The 12,399-nt window shown below is 36.5% G+C and overlaps 2 protein-coding genes across 5 annotated transcripts; one reads left to right on the top strand and one right to left on the bottom strand.

Moving 5' to 3' along the window:
• Positions 1-830: 830 nt before the first annotated feature.
• Positions 831-7,185, top strand: LOC111801219 (N-terminal nucleophile aminohydrolases (Ntn hydrolases) superfamily protein). 2 transcript variants are annotated; one of them, XR_015422200.1, is made up of 11 exons: positions 831-1,111; positions 1,718-1,768; positions 2,160-2,280; positions 2,452-2,536; positions 3,250-3,331; positions 4,410-4,539; positions 4,634-4,791; positions 4,881-5,044; positions 5,901-6,024; positions 6,082-6,200; positions 6,901-7,185. XR_015422200.1 is itself a non-coding variant. In XM_023685246.2 (11 exons), exons 1-11 carry the CDS (start codon positions 968-970, stop codon positions 6,991-6,993), a joined length of 1,257 nt encoding a protein of 418 aa, XP_023541014.1. In that variant the 5' UTR covers positions 831-967; the 3' UTR covers positions 6,994-7,185. The 2 variants fall into 2 exon arrangements, 1 of the variants encoding a protein (XP_023541014.1); XM_023685246.2 differs by having other exon boundaries at positions 6,096-6,200.
• Positions 7,186-8,057: 872 nt separating this feature from the next.
• On the bottom strand, positions 8,058-11,962 carry EMB3127 (Amino acid dehydrogenase family protein). Of its 3 annotated transcripts, none has more exons than XM_023683548.2 (6): positions 11,810-11,962; positions 11,460-11,684; positions 10,732-11,057; positions 9,416-9,652; positions 8,617-8,784; positions 8,058-8,423 (listed from the first exon to the last, which is right to left on the bottom strand). In XM_023683548.2, the coding sequence occupies exons 2-6, from the start codon at positions 11,647-11,649 to the stop codon at positions 8,253-8,255; spliced, it is 1,092 nt and encodes a 363-aa protein (XP_023539316.2). In that variant the 5' UTR covers positions 11,650-11,684; positions 11,810-11,962; the 3' UTR covers positions 8,058-8,252. The 3 variants fall into 3 exon arrangements, with proteins under 3 accessions (XP_023539316.2, XP_086982348.1, XP_023539315.2); XM_087126222.1 differs by having other exon boundaries at positions 11,460-11,671; positions 11,810-11,961; XM_023683547.2 differs by having other exon boundaries at positions 11,789-11,949.
• Between the last annotated feature and the right edge of the window lie 437 nt (positions 11,963-12,399).

Genomic DNA, 12,399 nt, shown 5'->3' on the forward strand with positions numbered 1-12,399 from the left:
CAGCTCAATCTCGATGACGTGACGAGTCGTTTACGTTTGTTTAACTTTCTCCAACCCTTCGATGAAAGCTTTAGTTGTTTGGTTGTGGAGTATGATCCTCTGCATGCAGTTCAATCTCGATGAAAAAAAGCAAAAATACTGCAACTACATCAAAAAATCGAGATTTCTGATGTGACAAGTCGTTTACATTTGTTCGACTTCCTCCAACCCTTTGATGAAAGCTTTAGTTGTTCGGTCGTAGAGTAAGAACCTTTACATGCAGCTCAATCTCGATGAAAAAAAGCAAACATATTGCAACTTCATTTGAATGGAAGTTACTACAAATATGTTGACCAGTAGAGATTTGAACGAGATATGTTCGAGTCGGCCACTCTCTCATATATATATACAAACGAGGTATCAAAAGTTACTAATATCTTGACTAGTAGAGCTATGTTCAAGTCGGTTTTGTGTTTATCGCCTCTCTCTCTCAAGTTTTATAGTTTTGGGCCAGTATTTACGATCATGATTTACCCTAAGAGGAAAAAATCATTCCTTTTTTAACCGGGTCCATTCCTTTTTTAACTGGGTCCAAGCAAACCCGTATAACACCACAGTTCTTAAGTCAGGTATTCGAATCCTCTTAGCTAGCATGTACACCTCGTCTTTACTTATAAAATATCTTTACCGTTAATACTTGAGTAAGTTAAAAAATATATTTAGCCAAATTTCTAAATAATTAATAATTAATAATTAAATAATGTCTCAATATTTGAAAATACTAATATTAAAATAATTAATATTATTTATTTATTTATTTTATTTATTTTTTTAACTGTATCGTACTAAAAAGGAAAAAAAGGGTGGAATATGGAATTTTCATTGCTTCAAAGCGTACAGTGCCGACGTTTGACTCGCCGATTCTAACTACGGCCGCCCGATCGCCGGAACTCGTTCTTCCGCTTTACATTGTTGTTTATCGTGAGAAATGGCTGCCGAGGCTCAAGATCAAGGCCATAGATTTTTCGTTGCTGTTCATGTTGGCGCGGGATTTCACGCACCTTCCAACGAGAAAGCCCTCAGGTCGGCCATGAAACGCGCTTGTTTAGCTGCCTCTCTAGTTCTCCGAAAGGTTTGTTTCACAATCTGTCAACTCAATCAAACACAAAGACTGATGCATTTTCGATTTTCACTCGATGGAAAGTTGAAACTAGGATTACCGGATTTTTAGATTTTCGTATTTCCCCTATCCAATTGATTGTGTTAAGCGAGCCGGATTCCTTGTTCAGTGTGATTGTAGATATAAATTTTGTTGGAATGTATCCAGCTCTGGAGAAGTTCACGAGCATGGCGACCTCTTTGTATTCTTCTTTTTGTATGATTTTTATTTGAAGTTCGTCTATGTTTTCTTCGCTGCATTATTGGTCTGTATCGAGCGTTGCTTCCTGTTGAATAATTTTCATTTGAAGTTTGTGATTGTCTTCTTCATTGCATTTTTTTGGCATGTATGGAGTTATTTGGAAGTTCACGAGGACGACCACTGCCTATTCTTGTTTTCGAATCATTTCAATTGGAAATATCTTCTTCATCGCACTGTTGGCATGTATGGAGTTACAGAGAAGTGCATGAGATGGCGAAAAATTCATATTCTTCTTTCGAATAATTTGTATTTGAAGTTCATTGGCATCTTCTTCATTATAGACTTATAAACTCCTTCCATTATTCCGACTTGTTTCAGGGCTCAGGCGGTTGTTTAGATGCTGTTTCCGCAGCTATACAAGTTCTAGAGGTAATTTTCTCTGTCAAATATCTTATTTCGTTTCGTTTTCTCATAGTGCTGCAGTGTAATTTTACCTTTGGTAATGTATGGTTTGTATCATATGAATACCTATTCTATATCTGGAATGAAAATCATCATACCATAGTTGGACTACTGAATTCGGATGATTTGTAGTGAAACAAAGTGTTCATACCAGTCTTACTGGGATCGTGTCGTTTGGTGGTACCATTTTCATTACTTTGCGGTTGTTGGTTCACTAAGTGTCTTATCCTCACGACGAATTAGCTGTACTAGTACCTATTAAAGTGCTATAATGTTATAATATGGCGACCTACTGTTCTCTGAAACTCTTAAAGTTTCTATTTGTATAATCTATATTTATAGAGAGAATTTATTGTAGGATGATCCAGTGACAAATGCTGGACGAGGATCCAATTTGACCGAAGATGGTCGTGTAGAGTGTGATGCTAGTATTATGGATGGTGATACAGGTGCTTTTGGAGCTGTTGGTGCAGTGCCAGGTTTAACATTCTCTAATGATGAAACTATCTGTTATCATTTATCAGCATTGGCTTCTCGGTTATTTCGATCTCCATATATTATGTGTGACTATATATTTGCACATTTTAATAGTACTGCTACTGTACTTATTTTGTTAACTTAATTGATATCTATCATATGTTCTAGATCAGGTGTCCGAAATGCTATAAAAATCGCTGCTTTACTGGCAAAGGAACAAATATTGGGATCGTCTCTGCTGGGCCTTATACCTCCGATGTAATTATTATTGTGAGATTGCATTGCTTTATTATCTTTCCTTGCAATGGCTCTAGCATTTTTCCTATAATAGGATATTTTTCGCGTGTGTTAGACATTAGTCGGTCTGTCTCACGAAGTTGCAGAGAAAATCAGCATGGAAACAATGAGAACAGTCCCCAACACACAATAATCTCTGGGCTTCAAGAGGCCGAGTACTGTCCTTCCTAGAGTAAGCTTCAGACCGAACAGATCTTACTAGCTGAATGTCCATGCATGGATATAACCTGCAAATGAAATACCGGTCCTCCCTACATAGCCTATTGTCACATCACCCTATTACAAAAACTGGACAACCCTCAAAAAGCACATTCACAACACACTGATTCCAACTAACTAACCGTTGACTCGTCCCCTCCTTTGCGACCTGCCTCCCTCTTCTTGTACGTTAAGTGCGCTGAGGGCCTCGCCTTCTCATCATCATGCGAGTTGGTTTCAAGTTTAGCAACGGATGATGCCATTGCCATTACTATTCTTTATTTTTTGCTTTGTTTATTTTCCTACTTCGATTCTAAACAATTCTGGAAAACAGTGTACTGTTTTGTTTTTATCAAGATTTGATGTGGTATTGCTCTTGAATGTAGATTGCAGAGTATGTAACAACTAGTATGCTGCTTCATTCTTGAATTTCTAATTTCTAAAATCTAATCACCAGGAAGGTTTTCCTTGTGCAGCTTCCTAGTTGGTGAGGGTGCTTGTACTTGGGCAAAGTCCAAAGGCATTTGGTTGCCAGAAACTACTGCAGAGGCTAATGAGGTTATATGAGTAACTAAGGGACCGTTTGATAATCGTTTCATTTTCTGTATTCTGTTTTTGTTTTTCATTTCAAAACCAGAGTTGTGTGATAACCAATTTTGTTTTTTGTTTTATGTTTTTTTAAAACCGTTTTCGAAATTAGAAGCAATTTTTTTTTTTTATATATATAAAAAAAGTAGAACTCATTTTCTTCCTCTTTGACACATCTTTCTCCAACAAATTCATTTTTCTTACTTTTTTTCTTTCCAAAACTTTAATCCCTATATTTCTCTCTACAAAATTTTTGTTTCTCTCTCTACAAATTGTCTTCTCGATATAATTTTCCTCTCTTTCCCTAATTTTCATCCCTGCATAACTTTTTATTTTCTTTAAAATGTTCATCTTTATTAACTTTCATTTATCTTCTCTTTAATATACATTTCTAATTTCTCTCTCAACTTTTATTTCTCTTTATCTCATCTATTTCTAAAATTTCTCTCCTAACTTATCTACTTCTAAAATTTTTCCCTAACATTTCTCTCTCTAATAAATGTATCTCTAACTTTTCTTTTGAGAAAACATAGCTCCCTAAATTTTCTCTTGCTACAACTTTACTTTATTTTTCTCATTTATCTTTATTTCTCTTACATATTTTTTATGCTTAACCATACTATTTCTAAAATTTCTCTTTTTATTTAAATTTTCTCTCTCTAAATTTATTTCTTCCCATCTAACTTCTTTTTTCTATTTTCTTTATAACTAATATTTTTGTTTATGAAGTCTAATTAATATTCTCTCACTAAATATTTTCTTTTGTCTCTAAATTTACCATCTTTAACTTTTCTTTCCGAAACATTTTTATTGGTCTCTATTTTTTTTTTTCATCTCTGATTTTTTAAAATCAGGAAACCAAAAATAAAACAATTATTGAACATGTATGGTTTTTGTTTTTAAAAAACAAAAAAACCAAAAACTGAAAATTGAAATGGTTGTCAAAAGGGCCCAAGTAAAATCTTCTTTGATTTATCTAAGCATTGAATTAACCATCTATATCTTACATTGTTGGGTGAATCATCTCATCTTTTACCATCACATATAGTGGTTGGTGACAGAAAGAGCAAAAGTTCAATGGGAAAGATACAAGTCAATGATTCAACGTGCGAAAGAAAAGAAAGAGAATTCTTATGTAGTGAATTCTTGCAGTTCTCAAGACAATACTAGAATATCGGGTTTGGGTTCTCTATTTTATATGTTATCCTATTTTAACCATCTCCTCTCGCCTGTTCCTAATGCCTTTTATTTATTTTTATTTTGATTGTGTAGAAGTCCAATCACCCAATCCACTGGAAGGCACAACATGCCAGTCAGCAACGTTAAATGATGCAGAAAATGATTGTACTATGGACACGGTTGGTGTTATATGTGTTGACAGTGAAGGACATATCGCATCTGGGGCCTCAAGTGGTGGCATTGCAATGAAGGTAGTTTGTGCTTTTCCTCACATTATTTGATCGAGGTAGAAGTATAATTGCATGATTAGAAAAGGATTTTAACAGATTTTAACTTTTAGGTCAGTGGACGTGTAGGATTAGCAGCAATGTATGGTTCAGGTTGTTGGGCGTCCTCAAAAGGTCCATTTGGGACTCCCTTCATGGTTGGGGGTTGTGTTTCTGGTGGAGGAGAGTATCTAATGAAAGGATTTGCAGCTAGGGAATGCTGTGTATCATTATCACTGTATGTTTCTCCATCATCCATGATTAGGTTTCAGTGAATTTTCAGTGCTAAAACACTTCAATATTTTGAGGTTTCATTTTATTTATTCTGAAATTGCTTATCCAAAATGCACAAACACAGACTCCGGAACTTTGACCTCAACCTAAAGATTTCTATAACTGTACATTGTAGAACCAAGCGTAATCGTCTGTGTTCATTGTTTAATTGTTGTCAATGTACCTGAATGAATTTCTTATGATGTTCTCATATTAGAACACCAACCATATGGTTTCTATAGGGGAGGTCTTTGTGCAGCGTGGAGGACTTTATTCTATAGAATGTTGGCAATATTTATTAAGAACAAAATCATGATGTGTTGGTCTAGTGATAAAAAAAAGACCATGTAAATAATAAGGGGTTTGAGGGAATGAGTTCAAGTCATGGTGGCCATCTACGGATTCTCTAGAAGGAAACTTTTGTATAAAGCATATTGCCAGTGTATTTATTTCACTTTCACAATCGATTATCTAATGGTAACACTAATATCAATAACTTTTGGTTTGTTTTTTTTCAAGCGAGCACCCAAGCTGAAGTTTGAATGCGCATATGGAGTGTTTGAATTTCTTAAATAATTCGAACCAAGCAACCGTGTGTATATTGAATCTGGAAAGTAGTTAATATATTAAGATTAGTCAAGTTTTCTCCCTGGATAACATTGCTTGATGAGATAATGACCATCTGAAAATCTTTCTTCATTCGTTGCATTTATTCTTGATCAGGTCATATTGTTTGCACATTGAAGAATATTTGCATACTAATTAACTAAGTTGAGTCGTCTATTATTTTTATTTGACATCGTTATATATGGTCCACTCAGATCACAGGCAGGTCCGGCCTCTGCTTGCATGAAAGTTCTACGCAATTTTGTTCAAGAAAGCAGTCAACATAATACTGATAAGAGTGCTGGGATTTTACTTGTCCAGGCCGATGCTCCTAAATTGGTGACCTACTAATTGAACACTTTTTGTTATTCCATCTATCATAATTATGTATCTCAGTATTGTTGCCACAGGCCCCAGGAAATCCGCAGAAGTTGAAAGCCGTGGAGATTGCTGCTGCTTATTCATCCCTTTCATTTGGAATGGGTTACTTTGCAAGCTCCATGGAACGACCCAAGGTATTTATTCACAGTTTTCTGATTCTGTGATGATGTTAGAATCCAAGCTGTTTAATTTGTATAAGGCCTTAAGGTAAGGGGTTATATACACTACCTTTTGTTTTCTATTTTTTAGAGTAGAGGGAGACTAAGCTACGTTAGAGAGAGGGAAAAAAAGGTATAAGTTTTAGAGGGAGAGGTTAGAGAGAGGGAATGAAAGTAGACAGAAATTTGAGAGAGATCTGTTAGAGAGAGGGAGAGCTGTGAGATCCCACATCAGTTGGGGAGGAGAACGAAGCATTCTTTATAAGGGAGTGGAAACCTCTTCCTAGCAGACGCGTTTTAAAAACTTTGAGGGGAAGTCTGAAAGGGAAAGCCCAAAGAGGACAGTATTTGCTATCGGTAAACTTGGGCCGTTACAAGAGCAATGTTATAAAGAGAAATGTTACCGGGTTAGAAAAATAACGAGGAGCACAGGGAAATAAAAGCTATAGAAAGAGAAATATTAGAGATGGAAATAAATTTTAGAGAGAAAAGTTAGGCAGAAATATGACAGAAAAGGAAAGAAAAGTCCTTGAGTGAAAAATTAGTGGTAGATATTCTAGAGAAAGGTATGTTGGAGACGATATGTTAGAGAAAGGAGACTATTTGTGAATATTTCAAACAATCATATTTGTGAAACCTTTGGTTGATTATTAAATCCTCTATTTTCTTGTCTCAGGTGTCCATTTTAAGAAGTACTAAACAAAACAATAAGATGGGAATCGATCATTTTGAAGCACGTATCGATCTTTCGGACAACGGGAAGCTCTAACATAGCTATAGCCAGAACGAGGTGCAAGAATTACGCTCTCTCCATCTTCGTCACGATCCAATTCTACAGAGAAAAGGTCATAATTGTAGAACTTCCATTACGTTTTTTGTTTATTCCAGTAACAATTTGAAGATGCTGATAATAGCATTAATTATCTATTGAAAATTAGACTAAAAAGTTATGTTCAGATCAGATGCTCTTCACTCATGTTCCCTCCAAATTTGAGGTTGCAGTTTCTAATTTCTGGGATGGATACACAAAGGTCAAAAGAAGTTAAAGTTGGTACCATATTTATTTTTAGCTATACCTAATAACGAGCATATTCTGAAATATGTTTGATCCCCTCCCCTTTGCCATCATTGGTGATATATTTGAAAATGATATCGATAATTAGTGGCATGTTTGAAAGTGATTTTGAGAGCCTGAGTAAGAGCTCTAGACTATGACCATTTTAAGCCGAAGGCTGGGTCTCTCAATACATTCTGCCCGTGTTTTGTTATTTTTCTTTTTCTAGGGGTATTTCCTTTCTCAATTATGATGTACTAGGTTAGGTTGCCATCTAGGTCTCGGTCGAGGGTGACTGCAGAATTCTTGTAGCATTCTTCCCTTGATTCACGATTCTTTTTGCTGAATTAATCCTCTATGTGTCGGGACTTGAACCGTGGTGGTGCTCTTCTACAACTTCTTCAATTACCTAGATAACAACTCCTTTCCCTTCACTTCTCTGTATGAAATCACTCTAAATGAAATTGAATTTGTGGAAGAAAAAGAAAATCAATTTTGAACTACAGTCGAGTGAATTTGGTTCATTTAATAAATTAGTTAGAGCCGATTCATTTTGATTTTGACCAATTGGATAATTAATTTAGTTAGTTCAGTTCGTGAATAAATTTTTGTTAAAAAAACGAAATGTCGGTTTGAGATTGACCTACTTATGATTTATGACATATCATCAAATAGTCATCATCTCGACCATTCATCTTTCCATCCCGACCGATCGATTTCTGTTTCAATCCGTCTTGTTCGTTATAATTTGCACCCCTACCTAGACTTCGATACGACAATGCAACAACAAAATGTGTATCCCCTGTGATTATTCAGCATATAGAAAAGATCCAACAAATACAAGGTTCAATCTCCACAAGTCATTCATTCACTCAAAAGAAGATAAGTTGTAATGACTTGAGAAGATGTGTGCTCACACATGGGGTTATTTAACAGCTTGGTCCTTTGCTAAAGGAAAGCTTTTTAGGTAAATTTCACTGGAAGTTGTGTGTTCTCTTTGCTGCTGTGAGCGTGTTCGAGAGGAGCATTGCTATCGTCATTGGCCCGACTCCCCCGGGTACAGGAGTAATAGCCGAAGCAATTTTGCTGGCCTCCTCATAACAGACATCCCCTACGAGTCGATATCCACGAGGACTACTTGCATCCTGTTACACGAAGATGACAACCGAGTGTGAAACTTCGAATGTAGAAATGAGAGAAGATTTCGGTTTAGCCATATGTACATAGACATGCCACGAAGATCAAAGAGAACAAGGGCTTATTCGATCTAATCGTAACACGTAATCCTTTAAAAGTGTTTAACGATAATAAATGTTTGTGTAAAAGTACTTTACTCACCTCTACTGGATTAATTCCAACATCGATAATTACCGCACCAGGCTTTATCCAACTTCCCTCAACCATATTAGCTTTGCCAACTGCTGAGATGATAATATCAGCTTGTCTTGTTAACTCTTCGGGGTCCTTGGTCCTTGAATGAACTACGCTAACGGTCGCATCTTCTCGCTACACAAAAACGATAAACTATCGTCAACATAATCTACAACCGATAAAGTTGTGAAGTGTTGGATGATGAAAGTCCCACATCGGCTAATTTAGGGAATGATCATGGGTTTATAATCAAGGAATACTCTCTCCATTGGTAGGAGGCCTTTTGGAGAAGTCCAAAGCAAAGCCATGAGAGCTTATGCTCAAAGTGGACATTATCATACCATTATGGAGAGTCGTGTTCGTTTAACATGGTATTAGAGCCATGCCCTAAACTTAGTCGTGCCAATAGATTGGTAAATCCTCAAATGTCGAACAAAGGACTCCAAAAGAAAAAGGAGTCGAGCCTCCTCGAAGGCATAGTAAAAAATGACTAAGACTCCAAAAAGAAAAAGGAGTCGAGCCTCGATTAAGGGGAGACGTACTTTGTTCGAGGGGAGGTGTTGGATGATGAAAGTCCCACATCGGCTAATTTAGGGAATGATCATGGGTTTATAATCAAGAAATACTCTCTCCATTGGTATGAGCCTTTTGGGGAAGCCCAAAGCAAAGCCATGAGAGCTTATGCTCAAAGTGGACAATATCATACCATTGTGGAGAGTCGTGTTCGTTTAACATGAAGTAGATAGATTAAAAATTAAAAACTCACTTGAAGCAAAAGAGCAGCTGGAGTTCCTACAATATTGCTTCTACCGATTACAACAGCTCTCTTTCCTTTGATACTAATGTTGTATCTATGCAGCAATTCAATACACCCTTTTGGTGTGCATGGAACAAACAACGGTTCTTCACCTCTCATTGCAAGACGACCAATGTTCAATGGGTGGAATCCATCTACGTCTTTTTCAATGCTAACAGCATGTAATACATTCTGTTCATTCATGTGCTGCCAAATCAATGAAAACATGTTATCTTGGATCTTGAATAGCTAATGTAAATGGGGTCCATTGGACCATAATATTGCTATAAATATGTTTTCGGTTGCCAAAGTGAGTACAGCTCAACGAGTAATTGACATGTACTAATTACTCTCTTGAGGTCGGCGGTTCACATCCTCGTATATTCCATATTTTTTGTACTAACAAAATATGCATATTGCAATGTAAAGTCCTAAGTTCAAACTCTCATCTATATTTACATAGGATAAGGCATGTGGAAATGAAGATAGCAAACAAATAATGCAGATACCAACAAAACTTAGCAGCACCCAACGAACGACATGACCACACCGCTCGATAACAATTTTTTTTTACTATGCATGTTTCGAAGTTTAATTTGTACTTGTTTTCTCTCCATTTTTTTACTATGGTTTTAAATTGAATTCTTAGTCCATTCTACAATAAAAAAACACGTTTTTAAAATTGGTTCTTTTCTAACATTCATGGGTGTCTAGGCCAACTTGCGCACACTTCAACTAATATCATGGGATGACCACTTGACCTACAACATTTGGTTGTCAAAGAACCTCGTAGGGTATTAAATCCTAGATAGGTAGCCACCCTGTTCGAACTCGTTCCTTCTAAGCCCTTTTGTTTGGTTTTCTAGATTAAAAAAACATAGAAACTCATGTGGAAGAAGTGCTTGTGAGCATAATTTTCAAAAACAAAAGGCAAACAAGCAAATGATTATAGACCGAGGTCTTAAGTTTAGAGTGTCCTTAGTAATATTCTAAGATAATATAGTAAATTGTGACAATATATGTAACAGCTCAAGCCCATCACTAGCAGATATTGTCCGTTTTGGCCTGTTACATATCGTCATAAGCCTCACAGTTTTAAAACGCGTCTGCTAGGGAGAGGTTTTCACACCCTTATAAAGAATACTTCGTTTCCCTCTCCAACCGATGTGGGATCTCACAATCCACCCCCCTTTGAGAGCCAGCGTCCTTGCTAACACTCGTTCTTTGAAGGTGGGATCTCACCATATAAGTTATTTGACAAATGAAATGAAGTTTAGTAAACATACCTTAGGCAAAGGTAATTGAACAAGGATGCCATGGACAGATGGATCATCATTGAAGTCGGATATGTGCTTGAGCACTTCTTGCTCGGTAGCATTTTCAGGCAAGTTTACTTCAAAGGATTTAATACCCACAGATTCACAAGCTTTTTTCTTGTTTCGTACATATGTTGCAGAATCCTTCCTATCTCCAACAAGGATGACTGCTAATCCCGGAACAACACCAATGGCATCCTTCATTCGAGATACTTCAGCAGTAATCTCCTCTCTTATCTGCTTCGCCACCAATTTTCCATCAATAACTTGTGCAGTTGCCTCGGTCGAGATTGAAGCTGAAGTAAAAAGAAAATAAGAATCCAGAATCCCTAGCATAAAAGCCACACAAAAAGATCTCTCCATTGCTCTAACTATGAAAATCAAGCTGAATTCTCCATGGTAATGGTTACTGAAAAAGTACATAAAAAACTATGAACAATCCAAGATCATCCAACCACAACATGCATGCCTATACATAGAACACTTATTCTGAAGTTGCATAGCCAGCATACAAAACTACAACAATTTAATGCCATTTTAGCACCGAATGCTTGCAAGCAGCATAAAATCAACGCAAAAACATTCCATAGTTCCACAAGTTCAAGGAGAAAAATTAGGTGAAAATGAAACGGCAGATCCTATGAAGCTCTAAATAAAAGAATCATCAAAGAATTTTTCTCATAAACAAAGAGACATACCGGAGATGACGGGCAAAGTTGAAATTGAAGATCGAGAAACAAAAGTTCTAGGATACGCAGGACAGGAACGGCCAAGAACACGGTGAAAGAGAACAGCGCTATCGGAGCTTCGAAACCTGGTTCGAGTAGTGGGAACAAGACGAACAATGGCGGAAGGGGAACAATCTGTGAATTTCATCGATGACGCCATTAGAAGACACCGTAAGAAAAATCTGCACGTTTTTGCTACAAAAACAAACAGGAATTACAGAGCTACAGAGCGGCGGAGCAAAGATAAACTGTAGAACAAGGCAAAAAGATACACTTATTTCGCTCTCTGTGTCACTCACGATGAACAAAGAGAGACTTGCTTTTGTAGGCGAAATCAACAAAGGCAGGAATCAGAACAGGTGTAGGATGATGAGCGCCGGCGGAGAAGACGGCGGAGAAGTGGCGGCTGAAATAAAATGAATCCCTAACGCGAACACTGATTATTCACTCCGGCAGAGGAGCCGTTTCCTTTTATTATTATTATTTTTTAATTTTTAATTTTTTTTTAAAGTTTTAAGCTTAACATAGGTATTGTTAAAATGTCCATTAATGGTATTATTTTTAAGAGTGGACTAATTTTGTCTCTATTTAAAAGATTATATAAATAATAACAAATAATTACAAAGTGGTAATAGAAGATATGACTTGTACAAATTTTGATCTAATCCACTCAAACTACTCGAGATAATCGAGAGAGAATCTCGAGCTAGTTCATCGAGCCAACAGAATCTTACGTACAATTATAGACAAATGATTCATTCAATGGAATAACGAATGATATAATAGATATCATATCAGACCAAGCAAAAGCTCTACAAAATTATTATGTTCTAAGCTATGTCCACGTCACGAAGGGTAAATATACAAGAGCTTTGGAATAATATTGTCAAGCACGTGAACAAAACTCAAG

The sequence above is a fragment of the Cucurbita pepo genome, chromosome 8 (genome assembly GCF_057944985.1).
Source record: "Cucurbita pepo subsp. pepo isolate OVF chromosome 8, ASM5794498v1, whole genome shotgun sequence".
Lineage (NCBI taxonomy): Eukaryota > Viridiplantae > Streptophyta > Magnoliopsida > Cucurbitales > Cucurbitaceae > Cucurbita > Cucurbita pepo.